Source organism: Apiospora kogelbergensis (genome assembly GCF_038363985.1).
Source record: "Apiospora kogelbergensis strain CBS 113332 chromosome Unknown utg000003l_segment0_segment0, whole genome shotgun sequence".
In the NCBI taxonomy this organism is placed as follows: Eukaryota; Fungi; Ascomycota; class Sordariomycetes; order Amphisphaeriales; family Apiosporaceae; genus Apiospora; species Apiospora kogelbergensis.
In genome coordinates, this window is record NW_027117420.1 from 2,722,747 (window position 1) to 2,749,520 (window position 26,774).

Sequence of the window (26,774 nt, forward strand, 5' to 3'; positions counted from 1 at the left end):
TCTCAATCAATTCTTTTCTGCCAATGCCAGGGCCCTGAGCGGAACAATTTTTTTCTGTTGGGGAAGGCGATCAGATGCAAGGTCCAGCCCCTCTTGCCCGAAACAGATAATTGTTGAGAGCTGAGTACTGGCTGAGCACCTCCTTCTTCCAGTACAGTCAGTCGTGGCCCGAGGATTTCTTTCAACTTATTCAGTGCATGGCAATTGCACGTGTCAGCCGTCCGCCGTACATGGCACCAAACAGAATGGTCAACGTTTCCCGTACCGGCACCGGCATATATGCATGTATGGATTGCGGCATGATTACGGAGTACGTTCTTCGTGAACATAATGCAGGCCAGCATGGGTTGATATCATACTTCCAGTCTTTCAGTCTTCTCGCGACTCGAACACGGATAGACCTTCAACCTCTCCCTAGCTGCCTAGCCCGTGCATCACATGCAATTTGTTCAGCTTAGATGCATGACTCGGTGTTTGCCATTGCATTTTCTTACACAAATGTAGATGCACCATGCGCAATTGGCGCGAATCGCGAATCATGGGGGGCTATGGCGTAGTTGTACATACATAGGGAGGTTGGCTACTATGGAACATAACACACTAATGGTAATTAAATCAGACATCAAATGGGAGAGAGAAGAGAAAGGATCAAAGATAACAGAAACAAACAGGAAAGGCCTTCAGATATTGTCCTCCTTCGAAACGTGCCTATGCCCTTCCTACGTGGGAGGCGGTCGTTTCGCACCGTATTGCCGCACCCAGTCCAAAGGCACCGATGGTATACCTCGAGGGATGTCACTCTCTACACGAGAGGGCGGTGGTACACTCTTTGAGCACCTCTTGAAGCGGCGCGTATCGACTGGTGCATCCCCCTGGGAGAATCCGTCGGCATGGCTCTTCTGTTTTCTCTTATCTTTGGTCGTACTAAAAGAATTCACCACTGGTGGCCTGTGCTCGACAATGTACTGCTTCCTAACTGCTGGCGCCGCCGAAGACGACGACGACAGTGCAGCTGCGAAAGAAGGAGCGGATGATAATGGCGGATTTCGCAACAGTTCCCTGGGCAAGGGGCCCCCCTTCGCCTCCCCAGGACATGCGGTTGGCTCACGACGCACACGTGGTGTACCCGACGCCGAGGGCATGGCCGGGTCGGGGCGACTCGCCGTACTATGACCCCTTTTTTGGCGTTTCGACGGCGGCGCGGGCTCCTCTGGCTCCTCTACCTGTGGCCATGGCAGCCGCGCTGGTAAGGCTGGAGGTGCCATCTGCACCCTTGTGGTGGAAGACGCCGCCTGCTTTGAAACTCCCCGACCACGTTCCGTTCCCATTTCCCAGCCGTTCTCGTCGAAATGAATGTGAACTGGCTGGGTTTTATCCGGCCGAACTGGTGCTTCGCCACGCTGTGCCGGGCCGGCCGGGCTTGGCATACTTCTCGAGGGCGGCTTTCGAGCAGAGTTCACCCGTTTCGCGATAACCTCGAGAGGAGTGAAAGTGTGCTCGCGTTTTGTCCTCTGTATGGACGCGCACGCTCGCGGCGGCTCTGGGCTGACCGACGTATGTTGGCGTTGGCGGACGAAGAGGCTCGATTCGGACCGTAAACGGCGGGACCCTTCGCCGGGAGGAGGAGGAGGAGGTGGTGGTGAAGAAGGAGGAGGAGTATGTGTCTGCTCGTGTGGAGAACGAGCGCCTATGCTGGGTGACGGGCCCCGGGAGCTTGATGAAATACTCGACGAAGGGAACTTTGAAGTGTTTCGACGTCTCCGAGCATTACGATGTCTCTGAGCATTTCGGCGTCTCTGAGCATTTCGACGTCCCCGAACGGGCGATGACGGTTGACATTGTAGGATTGGTGATGATTTTCCACGAGCTGGCAAGCCCGAATCTGATTCATCTAGGAACTCGGAAAAGTCCAGGTCCCTGATATCTTCGGTCTCTGGTGGAGAGCTATCCAATCCCAAGTTGTGACCATGACCTACACGAAGCAGCGAGGGCGCATCGATCTCCGTGTCGACGTCGTCGGGATCATCGCCGGAGTCACCTTCGCCTTCCTCCACTTCGGGTCCTTGCTCAACAGAGGTCGAGTTCGAACCACAGGCGGGATTGGAGGATTGTGGAGGCGTCGGCAGGAGGCCGTGGTCCATGTTGCCTCTCTTAGCTGACGCTGCGTTCTCCCCCATTCTGCGGCGCAACCAGGGCCACACACCGCAATGGTCTTTCTCCATCCTGTCCCATCTCTCCTCATCATCGGAAGTTAGTTTCTCAAAGAAGGACGGGTCCGGCAAGTCCGCTGAATTTATACGGACATATGCCTCCTTGTCAAGTGGCGGCAGCAGTGACTTCGAGTCTTCACGAGAGGCTGACTTGGAGTCATCAACCCTAGCACAGGAAGTATCGTTGTCCTCCTCCTCACTGCTGTCATCCTCACTGCTGTCCTCCCCACTGCTGTCTTCCTCACTGCTGTCTTCCTCCTCCTCGATAGACGGAATCGCGGCGGGCTCTACCATATCACCGTCATCGCCATCCTCCTCCTCGCTGTCATCGAGCTCCACCGCCTCTGCATACATATCTTCCAGCCGCGTCCCGAAAGGTGCATTCCTGACCCTCGCAACAAACTGGTCAGCTGCTTTGAAGAATTTGGGGGCGAAGATCAACCGCGCGATCTCCTCCTCATGTGTCTCGTCCCGAGCAGCGCCACCGCAACCGTAGCTGATATTCGTTGCGGCGACGCGCGACGCAATCAGCCGCATCACGGCTGGGGTCAGACATTCCGTCAGCATAGACTTGATCGTGCTCATGTTGCTAAGCAGATCGAAAGCCGCCCAAACAGAGATCACGCTGTCCTTAGCTGCTTCCGTCGCCGTTCTCTCCAGTATTCTGCCGGCGGACTTTATCTTTCGTCGTCGCTTAACGCATAACCTGTACATTTTGTTCTTGGTCTATATGCGAAGACGTCCAGTAAGGACGATTAGTTAGCCTTGTGGAGGTGAAGGCGGATAAAGCTTAGGGATGACATGAAAAAAAAACACGCCCGACTGCAGGCGCATGTAAAGGTGGCAGGGTGGGTCGAGACGATATGATGTCGTGACTTGAGAGAAGACTTGCGTGCGTGAAGGAATAGAACATGACTTACCTCCTTGGCTCCCTTAAGGATTTGACACCCTTCCCCATCCTTGAACTTCTTCGCTATGGAAGTCCAAAACGCAGTAGTATTCTCAGCATCATCGTGAGACTCGAGCCACTCATTCCTACGCTCCCACACCAGACGGAGAAACTTGATGTTGTTTGTCGCCTCATATTGCTTCTTGCAGTTCATGGTTCTGTTCATGGCCGGGCACCCGGATTTGGTGGCTTGCCTGCTGCTGAGCTGAAAGACGTGAAGACGAGCTCGTAAGTGAGCCTGTCGCAAGAACAGAGAAAGGGGCGAGTGGTCACTCGTAGGTTTCTACTCTAAGCCAAGGAGAAGTCGGCAGCCTGGAGAGCACTGATTCTGGCAATTAGGCGGTTCAGCCGCTGATAAATATGGGACGTGTAATGCGTATGTATAGGGGTGATGATATTTTGCAACTTCGCAGACGTGTCTGACAACTTGAAGTCTAATAAGAGGCAAGAAATGTGATGACAACTAGAAGTTGAATAAGAAGTAAGAAGTTTCAGGAGCTTAAGATGCGAATTGCGCAAAACCAGGAAGGAATACATTCATGGCAATCTCAGCACAACATGCCAGGGCTTCAGACCTATTTACCATACAAGCATCACGAAGGACGCGTTTACAAGGGGGAAGAACGCGTGAACTGGCAAACGCGTTGCCGGAGAAAAACTCTGCTTCTCCCCGTCCCAGCGACGCCATGTTCTGTTCGTTACGCCGGGTTCACTCGAGATGTTTGGTGGTATGATTGCTTTTCCTCCCACCTTCGCCCCCTTCCAATCCCTGGCCCACTCCAGGGTAGCTGCAGCTATCCGGTAGGACTGGGATAACCTGGGATATCACGGCTCAAAGGGTCGCCAATGCGTCGTGATGGACAGCCACAAAGGGGTTGGGTTTCCGATCTCGACCACAAGCGAGACTTCGAGCCAATATATTGTGTATGAGGAGCTGCAGCAACCAGCCATGTACCTGCCAGCCATCAGGCTTTTCCTTGCTTCTGCGGCTGCAAACATTTGTGCCAAGAGGCATATGGCTAATCAATTACCGGCTAGGCATCCGGACGACTTAGTTGCTGTGTGCAAATTGCAACGCCCCCTGGCAGCCTGAGTCTTGTCATGTTTGCTTTTTTTTTGACCGGCAATTCGCACACCCCGCGAAGTGTTTGCACTTCCAGCACCTCCTGATGGCCACCACTTCTGCCAAATCAGCTTCTCGACTCTTCCGATCGTCGTATGATATTCGTTCTTGGGGGTTGTTGGAACCAGTGGAATTTTCCCCGCTGGAAGGGCAATTCCCTACGACGGAGAGTATTTTGTGAGTATGTATAGGCGGGCTGTCCATTGTGGTGCCGTGTTGCAGACTCGACGACCCGGCCCCCTGGCAAGGTCGCAAGGCTGGGAGCCAAGAGCCAGGAATTTCTCGTCTTGCCGAACAAGGGGCAAACGCCTCGTCAGCTCATTTTTCACATCCTGTCACATCCAACGGACCTCGGGTAGATTAGTCTATGGGTTGGTGTTTCGCCGTCATGTGTATCTACGGGTGTATCTACGTGCTTCTGCCACCTGCACAGTTACCTTGACGCCCAACACGGGCTACCAAGGCGATGCAACTTCTGTTATTCACGGAGCATGCCACCCATTGTATTGATGATTCTGCAGCTTGCCTTATGCCTAGCTGATGTAGATGGCAAAGGCCTTGACTGTGACAGGGGAAACGGACCAGGGAGAAGATGGGGGATCCAGCAGCCTGGGCAGCAAGTAGCAGCCTGAGATCGGCCATTGGCTGGCTATGCAGCTTACTTGACCATACAGTGCAAACACTTCCTCCTACCCGGGTTGTCACATATCTAATGTGACAAGACTTTCTTTAGCCACCATTATTATTGCTTACTCATGGGATGTGCGTAGTATCAAACACGGCCGTTACATTATACGAATCCATGAGACGAGGGCCCCTCCTACGTCTCGACATGGTCAGCCTGCTCGTGTCCGCATAGCAATTGGGCAAGTCGTGGCGCGATACTGTCGCCGAGTCCCCAACCCTCTAGCAAGCTCTCTTTCTTTTCCCCCTCTTTCTTCCTCCCTAAGCGGCTCCTTCACCGGGTTCTTTAGCCCCAAATGTTACCCGAGGAGGAGGAGAAGAGAAGAAAGTGACGATGATGATGGCAAACGCAAGGAGACACGGCGGCAGCAACCCTTGCTCAAGTCCCTGCCCACGGAAAAATTATTGTAGCCTGCCAACAGGCCAGAGCGCACGATCGCCAAAGCGTTAGTAATACCACCGCTGCCGCTGCCGCCACGAACGCATAGTTTCTCGTACCCCTTTTCGATGGCAGGCGTCATCATCCTCATCTTCTACGCAGCGATCACAACAGCAACGTATAGATATACGTATATGACATGAAGGGCCCGCGTGCGATTGCAAGTCGAGTGCATGAAGACCTGCCGCCTTCCGCGTGGCCAAATACCCATGCTTGCCAATATCTGTGTAACCAACAGACCCCATTTCAGTTCCCATTTGGGTCTGAGCCGTCGGTTGTAATAAGCCATGCATACCCGAGGGCACTTACATGACGCGACGGGGCAGCGAAAGGGTGCGAAATCCGTGAAACGACAGAAAGCGGGCATTTACGTTTTGGGCCGCAGACATCACGACGTATCCAAACGCAACGGGACGACGACGATATCGACTTTGTTCCTTGTCCGTACACTGTCGAAGAGGTGACACACCAATACAGATCGTGTATGAAAGCGTCCAACAGTCACGTAAAGCAAGACAAGTAAACACAAGATAATGGTATCCTTATTCAAGATAGAAGTATAATTCCAATTAAATCCATTAGGGTTTAAGGTAACATCGTGGCTCGCTTGCTTGCTATATAACAATACGCAAAGTTAATTTTGGCTTTTACGACGAAGGGTATAATAGTTGCCTTTCCGTCCAACGACTCCTGCTTTTTTATTTCTTCCTTTCTCTTGTTCTTTTCTATGCCTTCCCGGCACTGCGAACTCGGACCATCCAATCATCTCCACGGCCCTGTAATGTCTTGGAGTGGCCTGCCGCACACACCGCCAGGACCTCCTCGGGGGTCTTGGCGACAAGCAGGCGGCCTTCGTTCTCAGCGAGAAGCGCCACACCTGCCCGAACCAGAACGGCATCGCCCTCGAATACATACACATCCCATAGGCGGCTGCAGTCGTCGAGGGATAGGTGTTGTGTGAACATGGCTGAGAAGAAGCCCGAGAGGTACGCGTCAGGATCCAGGTGCAATTCATCACTGACTAGATGCTCGTGAAGGCGAGGGGTCTTCTTGGCGAGGATATCCAATACCAAATTATATGCGCTGTGCTTGGCCCCGTGATCACAGGCGATGAAGGACAAGGGCAAAGGACGGTTCAACATGTTGGCCAGGGCGATAAAGGTTGCCGTGGCGGAGGGCAGGTTGAGTAGAAGAGTAGCCGCAATAGTCTAGGCTTGTGTTAGTATACTGGCTTAGTTACCGAGGCAGAGAATAGACAACCTACATTAATGCCCGAGACATACCCGATGTCACTTCGGTACATGGCATATGCCTTCAGGACATCGACAAGCGAGTCGTGGAGAGGCCCTCCGGCTTGGAAGATCTTGAGATCTACCCAGGTGCTCTCTAAGACATCCCGTCGAATCTGGGCGAACCAGTTGATCCGCCTCTCGTCTTCGGTCGTGGCTTGGCCTCCGGCAACGCGTGACTCGATCTCTTGGGCTCTTGTCAAGGCTGCGTGGTAGCTTGTCTCAGTCAGACCCAACTCGTTGCCGATGGCCTTGGTCCAAACGGCACCCCGACTCCGCGGGGACACGCCTTTCCACCACAACTCGCGCGTGCGACGCTCTCGGATTGCTTCGCTCCACCGCGGCAGCACATCTTCCTCCCAGATGCGGAGCGTATTGCCAGACATGTCGTCTTTGTTCTTTTCCTTTTCGAGCCGCAACGCAGTACGGCGTTTGTCGGCCTCGATGCTCTTGGCCATCATCCTTTGGTACTCCTTGATATGCTTCTTCTCTTCGGCGGGGTCCTTCGGAGGCAGCCAAGAAGGCCGGGTGCGTGATAGAACGGCCTCTTTCTCTTTCGAAATGGGGAGGGGGTCGATCATAATATTGGTCCTTCGTAAGGGCGGTAACTCTGCCAATGCCGACTTGACGCGCGGCTTCATCGGCGGTCGTGCGGCCGAGCCTCCACGAACTCCATGCTTATCAAGCTCGTTGGCATGTTCTTCGAGTTTTTCCGTGAGAGACCTGGCCTCGGCGCTCAGCTCTGATAGCGCTGCGTTCCAGCTCTTGGCTCTGCCTTTCAGGGGAGACGGGCAGGTGCTGGGACTCTTGATTGACTCGGCCGAAGAGACATCCGACCGCCACGACGGGGACCGAAGAGACCCTTGTTCAGCGGGGACCAGCGGTGTGCCGTTACCAACACTGCGGACGCGCGACTTGGATCTTTCGGGCGATGTGGAGGTCGAGACCGGGCGACTGGGAGTGCGCTCCTCCACGGGCCGGGGAGAGATGGGGACATTATCGAGGATGAAGCCTTCGGGAACATGGTCATCGTCATCTTGCTCGTCAAACTCCTTTTCCAAGTCTATAGCTGACTTCGGCTCGTGGCTAGACTGCCAGCTCCTTCGCCGCGGAAGAGCGCCGACACTGGGGTTTCGCGAGGTTGTCGTGCGCAGCGAAAGGTTGGGGCTGGGGCTTCTATGTCTGCGACCAGCGCTAGCCGTGGAGCTGGAGCGCACGAGAAGGCCGCGGATAGGGGCAGGGCCTGGGTGGGGTTGCGGACCCAGACCAGATAGGTTGTGCGTGCTGGTATCCCTAAATTGTTGTCCCTTGAAGTTGAGGAAGGCGGGGCGTGTCTTGCCTGCGGTGGTAATATCACGCTGAGGGCGCAACGTGCTGCTAGGCTGAGCCTGTTGTTGGCGTACTGTCGTTCCTGTTGTGCCGACATGCTTCGTGGAGCGAGCACGAAGATCGGCAGCAAAGGATGCACTGTATGGGTTCGGGTTGTGCTTGTTCTGGGTAAGGTCGCGGGAGTGGGCGGCGTCAACGGTAACAGTATCGTCGTCGAGGCCGATTTCTTCGAAGTTGCCGACGTCGACTACTACATGGTTATCGTCGTCGGAACCAATGGAGGACCGCAAGGAAGACGCCCTAGACGTCTTGGACGAGATCATGCCGGGCGGAGATCCAGGACTGGGTACGCTCGTTCGCAAATCAATCGCTCCGGAAACGGTATTGTCTTGCTCGTAATTCATTATTATTGCATTTGTAGGCCTTCCCCTGAAAGGCTGCTGCCAAAGATTAATGAGATATTGATATTCTTCTGTCGTTCTGGTCTTGGAACAAGCCCAGTGCGTCTCTATGTTGCTCGACGGGGCGGTGATAGCGCGGAGATAGAGGGCCGGTCTGTTGCTGGGGGTATTAAGTGGTTGTGCCGCGTTTCGTGACGTGATTGTCTGATTAAGTATGTGTGTATGGTAGTTTTTGGCCGTCCTCGTCGTCTCGAAGCACAGGAGAACAAAGGTCGAATGCCCAGCAAAGTCGAATTGGATGATGGGTAGAACAAGTTCGACGTATGAAGGGTGTCTGACGTTTAGGTTCCAGAGCAAGACGCGTGGGTTGAGTTGGATTCGGTGCAACCAAGTTTGCAATGTTTCAACCTTGAGAAGCAAAAGAACGAATCACGGAGAATCGATGGGTTGCAACGTTTGGACCGAGTGCCGAAAAGTGCAGCTGGGCCAGCAAAAGGCGAAGGGGTGGGATCACAGAGGAAACCCGGACCCCTAATGTACGCTTGAATGGGGGGGGATGGGCGTGAGGCGCGGGAAGTGTCTCAAGATCCTGGACCGAGACTGCAATGCACAGCGGGATTGCCCTGGCAATGCTACACCGCGACCAACGGGTAACAACAATAATAAAAGTGGCGATGGCTGGAAGGGGAAGGGGAGTAGAGAAAGATAAAGACAAGGAAGCTGGGAATAAATCAGACAGGTTCCGATGGATCCGAAAGTCCGAGCAGCTCGTCGCCTCTGGCAGCCGAGTTGACGGGTCGAACAATGGACGGAAAGAATGATGATTCAATCAATCGGCCAATGTTGTCCAAGTGGGCGGTTATGCAAGGGAGGGAGCTATTTTGGGGTCGGGTCGGTGATGCAACGGACGGGCGGGGGGACCCTTGGTGCTTTTAGGATTCAGGGCTTAGCTTTGGCCGAAGCAGCAGGCAGACAAGCAACAGTTCGGGCTTCCAGAAGACCTGGCACAGCAGAGTTCCAGCGTTCCAGATATCCAATACTGTCGTGTGAGCTGGCGGGCGGACTGTGCTGGTGCGCTGATGATGTGCAGGCTTGCTGTTTCAGAGGGTGGTGATGCCCGAGTTCAGATGATAGGAACAGGGTCGTTCCAGGTCGCCAAGTTAACTCTAAAATCCCCGGGATGCAGAGATAAGAAGCGTGTCGTGGCAATTCTGGGTGATTTCTCAACAATCAAACATTACAATCTGCTGCCTGTCTCGGGGAATGAGAGAGAGTGGGCGGCGGCGGCGGCGGCGTCGGGTGGGTTTTGATTGTGGCAGCGTCGAGCGCAGCAGACCAGGCGGAGGCGCAAAGGATGTAACGAACGGATGGACCCAAGTTTAGATCAAATAGAACTATCTTCTCTCTCTCTCTCTCTCTCTCTCTCTCTCTCTCTCTGCTAAACGGTCTCCTCGGGACAGGCGAAAGAAGAGACGGCCGTCGGCGCGTGTGGAGTGTGTGAGATATTAGACGTGTAGTAATACTGAAGTTACGGGCAGTGCTAGATCCGGCTCCTCTTTCCTGGGGGGGAGCGGTGGTTTTTGAAACTGGAGAGGGCTTGACAGAAAGGTTCCTAGAAGCTGGGTAGGCAGTGTAAATCGAATGAATGAATCGGGTGAGTCGGTGAGCGAGTGTGGGCGGTATAATGAATGGATGGGTGAATGAGTGAATGACGATGCTGTTGCAGCAAAAAGAGTGACTGAATCAACAACCGACGAAACCAAGCCAAGCGAGCGGGGACTTCAAGACTTGGAGGGAAGTAGTGAAGGTCGGGAGGGAGACGATGATGCTATGCGACGGGAAAGTTGGCTATTAGTTTGTTTTTTGTCGAGGGGGTTCATGGGCCACGGCTTTTTGGTGCAATCATCTTCCAAGGAAAATCAATCGAGCGCGCGCGCGCGTGGGTATCGCCTGTGCCTGTGCCTGTGCCTGGTGCCTGTGCCTGTGTGTGTGCCCCGACTACTCCGTACTGTCTGTCACCTGCATCTATCTGCATATGCTTACATACAGTCTTCAGTCTCTGTCCAGTCATTCTCGACTTACACTGCCCCCCTCCCTAGGTGCTAGGTGGGTGTCTGGTGTTTTCCGTCTGCGTGCTAAGCTTAATTCTGGGCTGTCGGACTTCTCCTATCCCAGTACGTGTACTCCGTAAACGTATGTATGTACTGTAACTCTCCCGCATGTCGACAAAAGGAGGACGAACCGAACCCAGTACCCCCCCCTTCCACTTCCACTTCTGCTTCCGCTTCTGCTTCTGCTTCTGCTTCTGCTTCTTCCCCAGCTGCCAACAAGCCCTGTTTTTCCCTCTTTCATTTGATTTGATTTGATGAAGATGGCCAAGGTGGGAAGCGACTCCATCTTATTCCCACCGTCCCCCTTAACCGTGGGCAAGCCTAGCCTCATCCGGCCCAGCCACTTCTCCACCCCATCCCGGCTCTTCTCTTCTGCCAGGCCCTGACTTCCTGAGATCATGCCAGGCACACCCAGCAGTAACCCAGCACACCAGCCAATCGAGATGGCGAGGCCAAAGTCCAGCAAAGCCAACCGCCCGGAAATTACTCTTCCCTCCCCCCTTACTAACATAGGTAACATCCCCCATCCAATCACCATGCTCGGCCACACTGTGCACGCACTCGCACCAGCACCTTGCACCTTGCTCAACTCAAGGAAACTCCAGAGTGGAAATCATGGGATGGCACATCCGTGGCTAGAGAACGACTGTCTGTCAATGCAACAGGATGGGTTTCCGACCCAGGAAAAGCTTGTTTCGTCGCAGGCAAGCAATCTCATATAGGCCCCGACATAATTACAGGTAGAATTGATATAGCTGGCCGGTGCTTGCTGTCAATCTAGATTGCCAACTCCGCCTTTTTAGGGGGTAAGGACGTAGCAACAGCAGCGAGCGAGGGGCTGCGAGCTGACACTTGAACTTCCTTTACGCCTGTCTGTAGCTTCGATTAGGCATTATGTAGGCGCTTTCAATTTTTTTACGTTAAGTGCTGAGGTAGGTCCGCTCGTCCCATGACTTCACTACGCCGTCTTGTCTAGGCTCGCCGCCTCGCTGCCGATACCAGCGAAATCCTCCACGAGCGACCGCCGGATCCCATCCACCAGCGCATCCTCCGCCTCGACGGGGACGCCCAGCGCGCCCCGTCCCCATGTGATGGTGCCAACCAGCGGGCCGCCGTGGACGCTGACCAGGTTGAAGGCCATCGGGGCGCTGACGACGCCGCCCGGCTGCGCGAAGACCATGTCGGTGATCTTGCAGCTGCTGTGGATGACCTGCCGCTGTTGCGGTGTCGCCGAATCCTCGTCGACGGCGTCGCTGCGGAAGCTGGTCAGATTGCTTACCTCGTATGAGCAATCCCGCCGGCCGCCCACCTTGGCTAGCAACCATTTTCGGATGTTTGGGGCGTACCGCAAGAGGCCGAGCGGTTGGTCCCATAGCTGCGTGGCGCTCTCCGCGATGGTTTTCGACAGCAACGAGGCGTTCTCCCACATCGAGGCCGGAAGCAGTGGGGATGATGTCGGCGACGACGACGACGATGTTGATGATGATGGATGCTGCCGCCCCTGCCCCTGGGCGATGACGGGGTGCATCCCGTAGCAGCCGGAGGCGAAGTTGCCCCATTCCTCGCTCGGGAGGCCGATGGAAGCGCGCATGCTGACGGCGGTCTGTGAGACAAAGTTGATAGCGGGCTTGCCACCAGCGATATACTTGCTTAGCGCGCGAACCTGGAAAACATGAAATTTAGCTGGTGTTATCAAAGGTAGTGAGAATGCGATTTGAAGATTCGCCCGACTTACAACTAGCTGGTGAATGGTACCAGTGAGTTTGGCACCATGAGCCCGAGAAACGCGAACAGCTTGAGTGACCCGGGCCTCGTCAATAGCAAATATTCTGACGCAACTGCGGTTTGCCCCGGGCTCGAAGAAAACATCGTTACCAGTCCACGTGTCCGCGCCTACTTTGGCGGCGTGCGCCTGGAGCCCGAGCCAGCCAGCCACGATTTCGGGCAAGAGCACGGCCAGCAGCGGTCCCAGCAGGAACGACCAGGAGATGGGAAGCCTCGCGGGCGTGTCGAACGGGTCCGGCAAAACGAACCGCGGGACCGGCACGGGAAGCGATATCTCGACCTGGGGCACGTTCGGTCCCTGCCGTAAGCTATCGAGGAAGGCACGGTGGAAGGCAAGAGCGGCCCGTCCGTCCCCGATGATGTGAGAGTAGGCGAACGCGACAAAGCAGCGGGTTGGGGAGATCGGGCAGACCACGACCCTCCAGGGCGGAACCGTCGCGATGGAATTTGGCTCGTCGACGAGGGATTCGAGCAACTGCTCCATCCATGGTTCCTCGCCTCCAGCAGTCGTGGTGCCAGTAGCGGGACGCGCAATGATCCTCAGATGGTTCCGGAGATCCAGGCTCGTGACTCGCTTGAAAAAGGGCTTCTCCGTCGACGCATCGCAGGCAACGACTTTGAGATGTGGGAACTTCCCAACGCAGTGTTTCAGCGGACCCGCAAAGGTCTGGAGGGATTGCAGGTCGACCTTAACACCATTGCCGAACTCATATGTTGCCCCAACGACAATGTTGCTGTAGAAGCCGAGGTCTTCTCGAGAGATCATGCGCCGCTCGCCGGGGCCTGGGTTGCCGCTGATCAGCGTATGCCCAATTCTAAGCATCAAAGTATGTATATGGCTTACTTGCGTAGCGCAGGAACAGATTATCCTGACTCATGGTTGATCGACTGTCTAATAAGAAGGTAGGCTCAAGCTGCGTTAGCTGGCTTAGCATCACAGCATCGTAGGGGAAAACTACGAGGGATCCCCTTACTTACCTTGCCGTGTTTGAACCCAGTGCGATACTTAACTGAAATGCGTGAATGAGTCGTGTTACTAAAGCAAACTCGTTATGATACTCATCTAAGAAAGTTTGCACAGAATTAGCATTTAACAATAGTTCTTTTCGGGGCTTTATAGCAATTTACCAGTCTGAGAAACCCTGACGTTCCGGACACTATACAAGTGTCTTGTTCCTGACACCGACTCCCAAGATGCATGTTACCTTTTCGCAAGCAGGGAACGTATCGATAACAACCCCGGACACCGGCGGGCTAGGAAGAAGGATGCCGTCCTCACATTAGCGAGATGAGGGGGCATGTTAGTGCCGAACACGACTAGGCACCAGCCCAAGACATATCTCGGGTTGTCTCGAATGAACCTTTCGCCTTCTGCGCAGGAGAGTAACTGCTTCAGCTACATCTCCACATACCAGAACGCCAAGAGGAGTACAAGTAATGTCCGATGGGCAATCACTGGTGTTTCAAAGGTGCCTCTGTCGTAACTGTGCTATGTAAAAAGGTAGATAGATACATGTATGAGATGCAAATGCTTCAAAGCAGATACTCCTCCTCCTCACCACCACCATGTATTTGCTATATTCTTTGCCCAAGCCTCTACGACCTGCTCTAACCACATTTGAATTCGCTGCAGCATCCCGACAACCGTCTCATCCAATCCCTTGTAAGCCCAGAGACCGGCCAGGCTGGCCAGCATGAGAAATATCATCACCAGGTACGCGGCCAGGGTGAGCAGGGCGTCCAGCCGTTCCACCATAGTGGCTTGGGTGGAAACCAGACGTCTGGCGCGAGCCAGTGTTCTAGACAAGAATGGTCTAGAGCTCTGTTGTGTATGACGGGGTGTAAGCAGGTAAGTTATAAGTATGCGGGTAAGACGTAGAGTAGACAGGAAAGAGTGAAAGAGGAAGAGGGATAGAAGAAGAAAACGACACAGACGAACCTGTACGAAGTTAAATACATCCGCCGCCAACATTTCCACCTCTGCCTCTGTCACCGCGGAGGTACGACCAGGAGTGATAACAACAGAAGCAGCTCCGCCATCACCATGATTCTTCCTGCAAGTGTCCCGTACGCAAGGACATCCTCCCTTCCGCACCCCTTTCCCCGCCTCCGCCTCCGCCCCTGCAGTCCCCAGCATCGGCGTCGAAGCCGGAGGCGGAGCCATTCTCAACTTGGCGCGAAACGCGTCGGCGAGCTCGACGAGCGCAAGGTCCTGCAGCTCGGCCCCGGACCAGAGGAAGTGGCCGGCGAGCCGCGGGTCGACACCGCGGTACGTGAAGTAGCCCGCGAACCAGTGCCTCACGTAGCTCGGCGGACTCTCGGCCATCGGGAGCCGCTCCCGAATCAGCTGCCGGAGGCTGGCCTCGGTGCTCAGGAGGATTTCCTCTTTTTCCTCTTTCTTTTCCTCCGTCTTCTTACTTTCATTTGTCGTGGGTGGCGTACAAGTACATGTTGCATCTCTGTCTTCTTCTTGGGTTTTCATTCTGGCCATCTTGTTCTGCTTCTTATCTCTTTTGCTTTCTATTACCAAAAGCACCAGCTTTGGTTTGGTCTATGCTAGGCTGCTAGGCACCTAATGCTGATAGATGTATGTGTGTATACGTGTGCGATCTTGTCTTTTCGGTCTCGTTCCCCATGAAGCCCTTTGCTTGTATGGTCTTTCGCAGTTAGCAGGGCGCAAACCATAGGCCAGAATTTCCCAATCTTGGATGCAGATGGAAATCTCTGAAGATTCGCTAGCTACTACAACAATGGCCATTGGGCTCAAAGATGAATAATGGGAGTGTCAGAATGTTGTACGCATTCGGACAAAGAAAGAGGTGCATCACCTCGGCGTTCTTTGGGAGGAGGTAAATCTTGAAGAAGCAGAGATGAGTGGGAAACAAAGAAAACACACCCACATCATCACCACCTAATGAGACAGTTGAGACTGAGGCTGCTCTTTCCCAAGGTCATGAGAACTTCTGGGAGGAAGGAGACAACGTTAGATATTAGTCGCAGGCGGTGAAAACAACGGGCATCGGCAAGAACGCCTGCATTGCTATTTTAGTAGCCAGTCACGAAGGCCCTGGAAGGAAGAAACATATGGGATCCTATCGCTGTGTAGCTCCATGTCATTTTTGTACTACCGGTAAAAATCATTATATGCCCATACACCAACGCCTCATGCTGCCATTGCGCTCTCCTCCGCGTGTGGTACATGGGACTGACTCAACGCTCCTGGTCATATCGCTGGAAGCAACTCCCGCCTCCCCGAAGACAGTAGTCGACTCGACTTACTGCACAATCTCTTCTGTCTCCTCGAGGACCTCCTCCACGATCTCCTCAATCACCTCACCCTCGCCATCCTCGCCCTTGGGTGCGGCAGCATCTTCAGGTTTAGACAGGCCGAGCTCTTCCCTCTCCCATTCGAGATCCTCTTCGACGCTCTGGCGCCATGCGTACCACTCATCCAACATGCGGCGGCGCTCGTCGACAACGGCCTGGTCAGCTCCGGCCACACGTTCAGCATCCTCTTGCTCGAACGTCTTCGAGTACTCGCGGAGGTTCTTGCGGATCTGCTTCTGCTCCTCCTTGGTGAGCAACGTAGCAGGACGCGGTCTCCAAGCCCACTGCTTGAACTTCTCCAAAGGCTCTTCCCGCAGCTGCTCTCCCTTGAAGTCATACATGTGGTATCCGTTCTCCATAGCATGCTTCCACGCCGACGCCCAAGACGTCACAAAGCGGCCGGAAGGATCCCACTGCACATCCGTCACACCGTAGTGGTCGGAAATGTTCATAAGCTGCAAGTTGGCGGTCAAGTCCTTGTCGCTCTCGGGCTTCTCGCCTTCAAAGTCCATGTCATAGAACTCAAGATCGGAGCCTTGCTGGTTAGCAATGGTGGCAACGACGACGAAGCGACCTCGGGGGGACCAGTAGATGCTGTTGCTGTTCTTCTTCTCGAGGGTGCGGAGGTGCTTGAAGTTGCCGACAGCGTTGCCCTTGACCTTCTCGGGGCAGAAGAAGGCGACAGAGGTCTTAGGCGGGACGGCGGTCTGGCCGGCGGGCTCAGTGGTAGTGATGACGACGAATCGATCGCCCTTGGGTTCCCAGGCAAAGTTGATGACAGTATCCTTGATGGTGTCCACCACTTCGACGGGCACGCCCTTCTCCTTGACGCGGAAGATCTCAAGAGTCGTGGCTTGCGATTTCTTGGACTTGGAGTGACGGTCGACCTTGACAGCCAGGTAGGTACCATCCGATTGCCAGTGCAACTTGGCGTCGCTGACGCTGAAGAGGTTCAGGGAACGGACGACCTCCTTGGACGGGATGCTCATCAAGCCGACCTTGGCGGGGTTGCTGCCCAACTCGGGTGTCCAGTAACAGAAAAGCTGCTCATATTGTTTGGTGCCATCCCTTTGGACGGTGGCAGGGGCCCACTCAAAGTCCATTACACCCTCAATCTTGATGGTGGTCTTGTCAAGCAGAGTCATGCTCGGGAGTTCGTAAACGGAAATGGACTGGCCTTGAGTAAGTCTGGCAACGTACTTGTCGTCGGCAGACCACTTGAAGGCGGGCCAGGGGAACTTTGGGGGTGCCTTGAGAGGGCCGCCATCCGGGCCGGTAGTAGGAAGGTCGAGGTTGGCAAAAGATCGCAGGGGCTTGCCAGTCTCGACTTCCCAGATGACGTAGTTCTTGCCATCGTCGTCAGCAGCCAACTGAGGGTGGCCCTCGTCGGGGATGGAAATGGGGCGGTTGGACCAGGTAACGACATACTTCTCGCCGGGAGAGAAGTCGAGCATGTTGACGAAGGGGTGAGCGAATCGCTTCTGGCGCGTCCACGAGGGGCCGCCCCAGAGCTGAACACCTTGCTGATGCACCGAAGTCAGGAAAGTACCCAGCGGCGACCATTGTATGAAGCTCTCCGTCCAGTGTTGGCGGTCAACCACGTTTTCGGGACCATCCTTCTCGTTGTTCCAGAAGACACCGACCGACTCGCCGCGGTACATGGCGAACTGGTCGCGACCCCGGCCGGAGGGGTCGGCCAACCAGGAGCGCATGTGTTCCTTCTCCTTGAACTCCTCAATGACAGGGGCCTGGTATTCCTCCTCGACACGACCCTCGCGGCCGAACCTCTCGATATCGGTCATCTTGTTGACGCGCAGGGTGTGCTTCTTGTCGAGGGGGACCAAATCAAGCTGGCGCACGGCGGCGGCAGCCTCGGCGGCGGTGGAGTACTCGACGAAAGCGAAGCGCAGGGACTTGCCATCATCGCCCATGGGCATGAAGATGCTCTCCTCCTTGGTGTTTCCGACCGACTTCAGCTTCTTCAACAAGAACTTGACCAGCTTGGGCTTCTGCTCTTCTGTGACTTCGGGAAGGCCATCGATGACCACAAAGGTGTCAAAACCCTGCTCGAGCTGGACCTCGTACTTCTCGCGCAAGTCGGAGAGATCGATTTCGTTCTCATCGTAGTCGTCTTCGTCAACATCTGCATCGCGCAGATGATCAAATGAGGGCGCCATATTGGGTGGTTGGGCTCAAGTGGTGGCTTGAGATCCGAATTGGCGGTTGAAGGTGCGGTGCGTTATTGGGGTGTAAAAGTTGGATTTTTGCTGTTTCCTGTGGGGGTGAGAGAGTAGCAGATTTGCCCCGCGCCAGCAATCGATAGGTGGCACTGAAAGTTGGGTTGGGTCGCAGGTGGTCGATTACTGCGAAGTGAAACCAGGCCAAAAGTCAGAAATAGGCAACATCCTCAATTGCAATGCTGGAGTTGAGAACAAGTGAACTTACGCAACTTGACAGAGGATTGCTCTGCACTGCGGTAGACTTTAAATTGCTGTTCCTGGCGCTGCTGTCGACGTCTCGCACTGCTCAGGTCGTGATGGCCCGTTTTTGCGATGTACCTTAGAAATTATCAGGTGGGGAGGAGAGCAATTGTGTGGCGGCCAAATTGAAACCCCGTGACCCGAGCCCCGCGACAGCGACCAAACGGGCTGGCTGCATGCAAGTCAGAACGTCCACCTAGGCCTACGTCCAACACGTAAGCGAAGTGTGCAGCAGCAGAAGGCAGTCAATCAGGTCAGCCAGCCAGCAAGCAGCCCGCCTATTCTGCCCGCCTATTCTGCCCGCCTACCACTAGAAACCCGACTTTAGGCGGCTAGCTGTCACTGATAGCAGATAACCTACCCCCCTCCCCCTTTAGGTGCCTACCGCCTACCTGGCCTACCTGGCCTACCTCATTCTTGACGGTGACCAAGAAATTGTCCCGCACTTGGTCCCTCGCCAAGCAAAAAAGTTCTGGGTGCAAGTGGGTAGGAAGCTATTGCTGGTAACTGAACTGAACAGCAACCGACAACATCCAACATCCCCCTACTCCAGCCCACCGACATATCCTGATTCCCCGTGAAACTTGCTTGCTACAGTGTTTGTCAAAAGTAGCTGCGAGAATGGTAAGTGCATGTTGTTATTTCCTTCCAGGCTGGAGGCATGTCTTCTCCTCTTTGCTGCTACCAGTCAAGTACTGACTTATCGGCGTCGGTGCGTTTTGTCTAGTCGTCCTTCAGCCCAACCCAGATCTTCGAGGAGGGCACGACCGAGGAGAAGGGCGAGAATGCCCGCCTCTCCGCCTTCGTCGGCGCCATCGCCGTGGGCGACCTGGTCAAGAGCACGCTGGGCCCCAAGGGCATGGACAAGATCCTGCAGTCGGCCTCGACAGCCGAGATCATGGTGACCAACGACGGCGCCACCATCCTCAAGTCCATCGCCCTCGACAACGCGGCCGCTAAGGTGCTGGTCAACATTTCCAAGGTGCAGGACGACGAGGTCGGTGACGGCACCACGTCGGTCACCGTGCTGGCCGCCGAGCTGCTGCGCGAGGCCGAGCAGCTTGTCAACAAGAAGATCCACCCCCAGACCATCATCGAGGGCTACCGGATAGCCAGCGTCGCCGCCCTCCAGGCCCTCGAGCAATCCTCGGTCGACCACAGCAAGAACCCCGAGGCCTTCAAGAAGGACCTTCTAGCCATCGCCCGCACCACCCTGAGCTCCAAGGTCCTCGCCCAGGACCGCGACCTGTTCTCCAAGCTCGCCGTTGACGCTGTCCTGCGACTTAAGGGCTCTGCCGACCTCAGCCACATCCAGATCATCAAGAAGGCCGGCGGCAAACTGAGCGACTCTTACCTCGACGAAGGCTTCATTCTCGACAAGAAGATTGGTGTCAACCAGCCCAAGCGCCTCGAGAAAGCCAAGATCCTGGTCGCCAACACCACCATGGACACGGACAAGGTCAAGATTTTTGGCGCTCGTGTCAAGGTCGGCTCCACAAGCAAGCTGGCCGAGATCGAAAAGGCCGAGAAGGACAAGATGAAGGCCAAGGTTGAGCGGATCAAGGCCCACGGCATCAACTGCTTCATTAACCGACAGCTCATCTACAACTGGCCCGAGCAGCTGTTCACCGACGCCGGCATCATGTCCATAGAGCATGCCGACTTTGACGGCATCGAGCGGCTAGCCCTGGTCACGGGCGGCGAGATCACATCAACCTTCGATAACCCCGAACAGGTCAAGCTCGGCCACTGTGATGTGATCGAGGAGGTAATCATCGGCGAGGACACCCTGATCCGGTTCTCAGGCGTCGCGGCCGGCCAGGCGTGCACAATCGTGCTGCGCGGCGCCACGGACCAGCTGCTCGACGAGGCGGAGCGCTCCCTGCACGACGCCTTGGCCGTGCTCTCGCAGACGGTCAAGGAGCCCCGCACCACGCTGGGCGGCGGCTGTGCCGAGATGCTGATGGCCAAGGCCGTCGAGGGCGCCGCGACCCGGGTCGAGGGCAAGAAGCAGATGGCCGTGGCATCCTTCGCCACCGCTCTACGCCAGCTGCCCACGATCCTGGCTGACAACGCCGGCTTGGACTCCAGCGACCTGGTCGCCCGTCTGCGAAAGGCTATCTACGATGGTATGTCCACGTACGGCCTGGACCTGTCGACGCCCGGTGGCGGCATTACCGATATGCGGGACCTTGGTGTGATTGAGAGCTACAAGTTGAAGAAGGCCGTGGTGTCGTCAGCAAGTGAAGCTGCCGAGGTAAGTTTCTTTCCCCCTTTTGTTTACATGCACCCCCTGAGACTCGTTGTCAACATGTACGAAGAATTGTGGACTGACATGATTACTATAGCTGCTGTTACGTGTAGACGATATCATCCGAGCCGCACCGCGGAGGCGCGATCGGATGTAGATGGAAAAAAGTGTTGAAAAAGGCAGACGACCCGGCATACATTAGTTAGAATGGATGTAACATATTGATGATTTGTTATACCCAATTGTAATAATTCATGAATAGAAGCGTGTGCCTATAAACCAAACAGTTTCATGGTTTTATGAGTAGCGGTGCCATGTGAAAGAAATCATGTATTTACTTGTACAGTATATAGCCTGCACGCTGAAATCTTGAGATGAGACAGGCACGTGTGTCTACGAGTTGTTGATCTTCTTTTTCCCAGGCTTGGCAGATATTTGGGTTGACTCAAGGATTAATAGTTGTACGTATGTACACGTGATCTTCAAAGCCGCAACTACTCAGACGACATAGAGTCAGTTCGTGTGTGCTTCGGTTGGACACAACTTCTTTCCACGTCGAGTTTCGTACCCCTTGGTTTTGCCTTGATCCAGGAAGAAAAGCACACATCGTCCGTCTCTATCGGGGAGTGAAACCAGGCTGATGATATTGCTACTTATTTAACACATATTCCAAAGCAGGAATAAGTGAGATAAATCAGTAAATCGACTGATGGACAGACTGAACTGGAGATGAAATTCATCTGTCAAGTACTCATACTAAGCATCAAAATTGGCATCCGAGGAGTAATTCATAGTTTTTTTAATCTTTCAAGTCGAATAAACCAACGATAGCTACGTTTAGTAGTAGTGGTAGTCCACAACATCAAGATTCCCAGTAGGCACATCACATAGCATTATAGCATCACCATCAGCCATCAAGATAGAAGACGTGGAGAATGGATAAGCACCCCGATCGTTTCATTCAACAACATACATGAAAATCGCCGTCACATTGTCTTTTACCCTTCTCTCACCACCCTGTTGAAAACAACACCTACTCGACCCATCTGTCCGGCCATTCCACCACGCGCACTCGATCAAGGCTTCATCGGCTCAAAGTACTCCCGAAACCGCACCGCTTCCTGCAGATCCAACACGTAGATGATCTCGTAGCACGTGGCCAGCAGGTCCGGGAACCGCAGGCTCCAATATCCGAGGTACTCGTCGTGGCTGGTGCCCACCGACCGCTTGAGCGCGTCCGACATGTCCTCGCGGTGATTCCACTTGTTGCGCAGTGCCCGCAGCAAATCCAAGAGGCGCGTACCTGTGTACTTGCGCTGCTTGCCCAGGCTCTCGACGAAGTCCTTGGTCAGCGCCTTGAGGAAGTCGCCGCGGCAGATGCGCGGCGCGTAATGTTCGAGCGCCTGCAGCGCGTCCGAGGGCGGATCGCGCTGCTCCTTCTCAAAGTGGTCTGAGACGTCGCACAGGAAGGCCAGGCGCTTCTTGGCATCCCAGAAGAAGGGGTGGGCCATCACCTCACGGATGTTGGGCCGGTCGCGGGGCTCTTTGAGCAGCATGATTCTGATCAGGTCCTTGGCCTCTGAGGCAAAGTCGCCGAGTATTCCCAGAGGTTGCAGGTTCAGTTGCCCCTTGCGGATGTTAACCTCGCGCATGTACCGGTCGCCACAGTCGAATGGGTGGCATCCCTTGGTAAGCACGTAAAAGAAGACAAGGCCCAGGCTGAATATGTCTATGGCTCGTGTGGCACGGCGGTTCGGCATCAGATTAGAGCTCACGAGCTGGCTGGATTCACTGTAAGAGCTGGACATGGATGCCGACCCGTCCCTGGCATCGTCATCCAGCAGAAGTTCAGGGGCTCGCCAGCCAGATGTTCCGGCAGCGTGGGCAGTGGTAGCACCGAATGACGACTGAGCACCATCAAGCTTCTTGCAGAGCCCAAAATCAGAGACAACGAGCCTCGGGCGTCCATCCTTGGTCATTGTCACCAATATGTTCTGAGGCTTCAGATCGCGGTGGACGATCCGGAGATTGTGGAGATGGCTCAAGCCATTAGCGATCTGGAGAAGGACGTTGGGAATGTCCCGTTCTCCGGCTTGTGCGATCTCCCTATGCATGTGCGGCTTGTCCACGATATCGGCAAGGGACGCATGACAGCGCTCCAGAGCAATGTAGAGGAAGGCATTCTCCTGGTGGAAAGCGTAGTATTGGATGACTAGTCGGATGTGCATTAGCTATGAGCAGTAGGAGCATATTATGTGGAACTTACCATTCGGATGGTTATCACTTTCTAACAACAGCTGAGTTTCTTGGTAGGCTATGTCGTAGAAGACTGCAAGCATCCGCTTGACAGCAACCTCTCGCATGTGGAAGGTCCCCGAATAGACGACCGTACCATTGCTGCCCATGCCAAGTTGATCATCCAGATTGACACGGAGGCCATTCGTTGTCTCAAAGCCCGTAGCACTGATGTCGCGAGGGTCATCAACAACCGATCTGACATTGGGTTGCAGATGAGTTTCTTGCGGTATGTGCTTGATCTGGTTGATATCTTCCTGAGTCGGGCCATGGTCCGAGTGCTGGGACTTATCATCTTGTCCTTGCGCCTGATCTTGCTTCTTTTTCTTGTGCTTAGTCCCGCCTCTCGTTCCACGGTGAGTCTTCTTCCTTTTCTTTTCGGGCGACTCGGGCGCCGGCTGCTGTGGGTCGGCTTCTACCCTGATAGCCCCATTCAAGGGGGCTACAACTCCTTCCTCTGAACCGACGGCGGCATCAGCTGCATTGTTTTCATGCGGCACATCTTGGGCCTCGTCGGCCACAGGCTGAGCTTGCGAATCCATGTTCGGCAACTGCCCAACCCCCTCGGTGACAACCTTGTCAGACTTTAGGGACTCGGTAATAGTAGGCGATTCATATTGTGGACCATTGTTCCGGATGACATGACTTCCCTTGAGATACCAGATCGCCGCAGTCATGACCAACAGGAAGAGAATGGGGTTGGTGAAGAAGTCGCGGACCCTGGCATACGCATATTCCGGCAAGGTCTTCACTTTTTCTACGATGGTGGCTAGATCAGACCCGTCATCTGAAACTGTAGCGAGGGATGCATTACTCGTATCCTCCTCGTCCGGAAACTCGGGTTCCTGAGGAAGGGCAGGCAGAGACTGTGGCCATGATATTCGACCGGTCCTATGAGCACCTTGGATGTGGCCAAGATCATGCTTCCCCACAAGAGCATCGTTGACAAAAGCATCGTCAAAGCTCCAGGTGTTATCCGAGTCGGCCCATTCCTTTGATTGAACTTCAGCCACAGGAGCGTTGAGGACGAGGGGGTACGCGGCCCCTGACAGGGCGTACCATCCTCCGGATTCGGTTCGATTGAGGAAGATGCTAGAGGCTCTAGCTATGCCATCCTCATCGCTGCGTGTGGGAGGTATGGGCTGAGGCAAGAGTACAAGTTCGGGGTTACTGCCTTGAGGAGCGTCACCCGGGCGGGCGACGTCGAATACACGTGCAACGGGAACGGAAAATTGAAGAGACATAGATGACTCTGCACCGTTCCCGTCATAAGTATAAAGTTTGCCGTTGTGCCCAGTGGTGAGGTAGCGACCGTTCTGAGTCGTGGTGTATTGCCGGTGTAGATCCTGGTCGTATGAATTTGGTCCCCATTCAGTATATCTCAAAGTGGCCAACGCCCGACCGTCGTCCTGGCGATGGATACTAACGGTGTACTCAGTGCGGCTCAGTGTAATGATGCCAGTACTGGTGCACGCTTCAGAACTGGAGTCGACAAACCCATTAGGCCGGAAGCAGGTAGCGCCCTGGTCAACCTGAGAACCACTTTGGCCGAACCATTTCAGCACGCGCCCAGTGGCCGCATCAACGCTGACCATGGTCGTCTTCTTGTCGCCAGTGTAAACAACCGGGGGATTGGGGACGGCGTACGGCCCCAGATCGTCCACCAGTTGCTTCATGGTGAAACCGGTGGGGTTCAGGCCGGAGTTCGGTCCGGAAGGCTGCCAAAGGTAGACCGGGCCATGCTGGGTGGGTTCCACGGCCCAAACATGGTCATCGAGCGGGTGGTAGCTATAGTCCTCCAGAAGGGTGTTGTTGGGGCGGTGGTGAATCGTTTCTACGGCCGGCTGCTCAACTTCGAGGTGCCAGCGTTCGTCGCCACTTTCTTTGTTAATGGCATATAAATGTCCATCGACGGTCGCCAGAAGAACATAGTCTTCCACTTCCCATCTCCCCAGACTCCGCGCATAATGCAGCGAGGACAAGCCGGCGCCGGCAAGGACGCTGGAAAGCTGTCTTGGAGAATTGGAGGCTCGAACGGGGGTATCCGGAGCCACAGTCGCGAGGGCGCTCGCATCGTAAGAGGGGTTGTTGTTTTTGTTGCCAGTGTAATCGTTTGGCGTTGGGGGTTGCTTGCTTTGATTCCGACTTGTTTTCTTCACGCGGCTCGACTGCGCTACGTCCATGACACTCTTCTGTCCATCATAGTCGACCTGGCGACGGACGCGAGGTTGGTGTTGACGAGAGGCGGCATCCTCCTGAAGTATGTTGGCCACCGGGGGCTGTTGGTAATGCAAAGATTGCTGTTTCTAAGGAACGGTTTGTTAGGGTTGCATCAACTTGGACCAGGAAGGGCTGATAAATGGTGGGGGCACCAAGAGCCGAGACACTTACTTGCTGCTGCTGAGCATCAACGAGCGTGAGCCATGGAAGCACAAAGACGGCCAGAGCGAGGAAGACCTTGGCCTTGCGCTGTTCAGCGACAAGCCGTCCTTCGCCAGGAGGCCGTCGCCACATGTTGGAACCGTCAATATTGATGTGGTTGTAGGAGGGCTACTCGGAGCCTTCGACGTGTCCAGCCCTAGGAGAGAGGAAGCTGGGGCGAAGAATTATCGGCGGAGAGTCATCCAGTTCGGGGAGGGCGTGCGGGCGAGGGTGTCGCGGGCCTGGAGAACAAGTTTTCGGCCGGGGAGGGGGCCGACGCGTTGGGCAAGTGTTAAGATATGGCGGTTTGGCTCGGTATGGATGAATGAGCAATAAGAAGATGAGCTAAGTCGTCCAGCTTACAAGCCGAGAGAAGAGAGCGTCGAGGAAAGGGATGGAACCGAGGGATCAAGTGGGACGGTGATAGTCAGAATGTCTATTGCTTTTGCTTTTGCTTTTGGCAGAGGGGGGCTCAAGGTCGAGAATGCCCGACTCATTGAAAATCAGACCCCAATTGTTTCGGCGTGGTACGCGTTCCACCAGTGCAGTCGAGGAGCCGGGGGTGGGTGCGAAAGCCGTGCAAGTGGATGCGTGTTTATATAATTCCAGTGTATATATATATCTATGGGTGCGAGTGCAACGTCGGCAAGACTGAAGCTGAAGCTGGTCGTGGAAAGTCGATGCAGCGAATTCGCAGGCGTTGGCCAACCTTTTGCTGTAGGCGACGCAATTCGAAAGCAGGCAGCTGGATTTCCCTAGGCGAAGTGTGCGACCGGTCCAACCTTGGAAGATCGGGCTAAGATAAAACAGTTGGCGCGCTAGGACTGCCAAAATGCCGCAGGCTCAAGCAGGGGCCCAAGCTTGGAAGTCGAAAGGGGGCAAACTATTCGCTGTGATGGCTCAAGGATTGGTGGTTGCGGTTGACACGATATAGAAATGGTGGATAATGGAAAGAGGGAACGGAGCGATGGGGAGTGACCGGGAGAAGGAAAACAGGAACGGGCTATGCTGCTGTATTCATTCAATTCTCTGCCCTGCCCTGCCCTGCTTACGGTGAATGCATTGGAGCCCTTTGCCCTGTGTGTGCAATCCATTCGGTGGTGGTGGCTGCATGTCAGATTCAGATTCCGTCACTCGTCAACGATTTGGGAAAGATTTCCAAGTACTACCGCACTCTGCTGTCTCACCACCCTGCACCCTGCAACCTGGCAAGCTGTCGACTCTGGCCACTCGCCTCTCGCCGCTGGCGGTTCTGGTTCGACGAGCATCCCGTGAGTTCCATGTAGGTACGTACATATCTGAGGGAGGGGGACAGCCGGTTGATCTGGCTGGATTTTTAATTGAACCAACTGTCAACGCCGGAAGATCCTGCCTGTGCGCCAAAAATGGATCAAGCTGTATGTACATACCTAATACATACATAGCTGCGGGCTGTTCCGATTTGGGGGTCGTGGTCTGGGCTGAGACTCCTGGCACATTCTGGGGAGGGGGGAGGGGCTAGGGGCCGGTTGCGGTCCTAACCCGCTGAAATCCATCCGTTCGGGGTCGGGAGGGTTGCTGCTCCTGTATAAATCCAACAACCAGCCCCTGGTTGACATTCTAGAGACTGTAACGCAGCCAGTTCTCAGAGAACGCCAATCTTCCACTTTCCAAGGCAGCTACATTATTCTCATATCATGT

General features: G+C 54.8%; 9 protein-coding genes across 9 annotated transcripts; 4 read left to right on the top strand and 5 right to left on the bottom strand.

Moving 5' to 3' along the window:
- Positions 1 to 1,036: 1,036 nt before the first annotated feature.
- PG998_005639 (uncharacterized protein) lies at positions 1,037 to 1,474 on the top strand (the record flags this gene model as incomplete). Its single annotated transcript, XM_066872457.1, has 1 exon — positions 1,037 to 1,474. One exon carries the CDS (start codon positions 1,037 to 1,039, stop codon positions 1,472 to 1,474), a length of 438 nt encoding a protein of 145 aa, XP_066732554.1.
- Positions 1,475 to 1,515: 41 nt separating this feature from the next.
- On the top strand, positions 1,516 to 2,159 carry PG998_005640 (uncharacterized protein; the record flags this gene model as incomplete). The annotated part of the gene is made up of 3 exons (XM_066872458.1): positions 1,516 to 1,554; positions 1,736 to 1,840; positions 1,896 to 2,159. 3 exons carry the CDS (start codon positions 1,516 to 1,518, stop codon positions 2,157 to 2,159), a joined length of 408 nt encoding a protein of 135 aa, XP_066732555.1.
- Positions 2,160 to 2,207: 48 nt separating this feature from the next.
- PG998_005641 (uncharacterized protein) lies at positions 2,208 to 2,915 on the top strand (the record flags this gene model as incomplete). Its single annotated transcript, XM_066872459.1, has 2 exons — positions 2,208 to 2,250; positions 2,386 to 2,915. The coding sequence occupies 2 exons, from the start codon at positions 2,208 to 2,210 to the stop codon at positions 2,913 to 2,915; spliced, it is 573 nt and encodes a 190-aa protein (XP_066732556.1).
- A 3,215-nt stretch (positions 2,916 to 6,130) lies between these two features.
- On the bottom strand, positions 6,131 to 8,427 carry PG998_005642 (TBC domain-containing protein; the record flags this gene model as incomplete). The annotated part of the gene is made up of 2 exons (XM_066872460.1): positions 6,131 to 6,613; positions 6,670 to 8,427. 2 exons carry the CDS (start codon positions 8,425 to 8,427, stop codon positions 6,131 to 6,133), a joined length of 2,241 nt encoding a protein of 746 aa, XP_066732557.1.
- A 3,066-nt stretch (positions 8,428 to 11,493) lies between these two features.
- On the bottom strand, positions 11,494 to 13,198 carry PG998_005643 (uncharacterized protein; the record flags this gene model as incomplete). The annotated part of the gene is made up of 3 exons (XM_066872461.1): positions 11,494 to 12,198; positions 12,271 to 13,103; positions 13,165 to 13,198. 3 exons carry the CDS (start codon positions 13,196 to 13,198, stop codon positions 11,494 to 11,496), a joined length of 1,572 nt encoding a protein of 523 aa, XP_066732558.1.
- Positions 13,199 to 13,875: 677 nt separating this feature from the next.
- Positions 13,876 to 14,811, bottom strand: PG998_005644 (uncharacterized protein; the record flags this gene model as incomplete). The annotated part of the gene is made up of 2 exons (XM_066872462.1): positions 13,876 to 14,142; positions 14,260 to 14,811. 2 exons carry the CDS (start codon positions 14,809 to 14,811, stop codon positions 13,876 to 13,878), a joined length of 819 nt encoding a protein of 272 aa, XP_066732559.1.
- A 784-nt stretch (positions 14,812 to 15,595) lies between these two features.
- PG998_005645 (uncharacterized protein) lies at positions 15,596 to 17,824 on the bottom strand (the record flags this gene model as incomplete). The annotated part of the gene is made up of 1 exon (XM_066872463.1): positions 15,596 to 17,824. One exon carries the CDS (start codon positions 17,822 to 17,824, stop codon positions 15,596 to 15,598), a length of 2,229 nt encoding a protein of 742 aa, XP_066732560.1.
- A 924-nt stretch (positions 17,825 to 18,748) lies between these two features.
- On the top strand, positions 18,749 to 20,535 carry PG998_005646 (chaperonin Cpn60/TCP-1 family; the record flags this gene model as incomplete). Its single annotated transcript, XM_066872464.1, has 3 exons — positions 18,749 to 18,751; positions 18,855 to 20,384; positions 20,476 to 20,535. 3 exons carry the CDS (start codon positions 18,749 to 18,751, stop codon positions 20,533 to 20,535), a joined length of 1,593 nt encoding a protein of 530 aa, XP_066732561.1.
- A 919-nt stretch (positions 20,536 to 21,454) lies between these two features.
- On the bottom strand, positions 21,455 to 25,187 carry PG998_005647 (IRE protein kinase; the record flags this gene model as incomplete). The annotated part of the gene is made up of 3 exons (XM_066872465.1): positions 21,455 to 22,590; positions 22,645 to 24,979; positions 25,065 to 25,187. 3 exons carry the CDS (start codon positions 25,185 to 25,187, stop codon positions 21,455 to 21,457), a joined length of 3,594 nt encoding a protein of 1,197 aa, XP_066732562.1.
- Between the last annotated feature and the right edge of the window lie 1,587 nt (positions 25,188 to 26,774).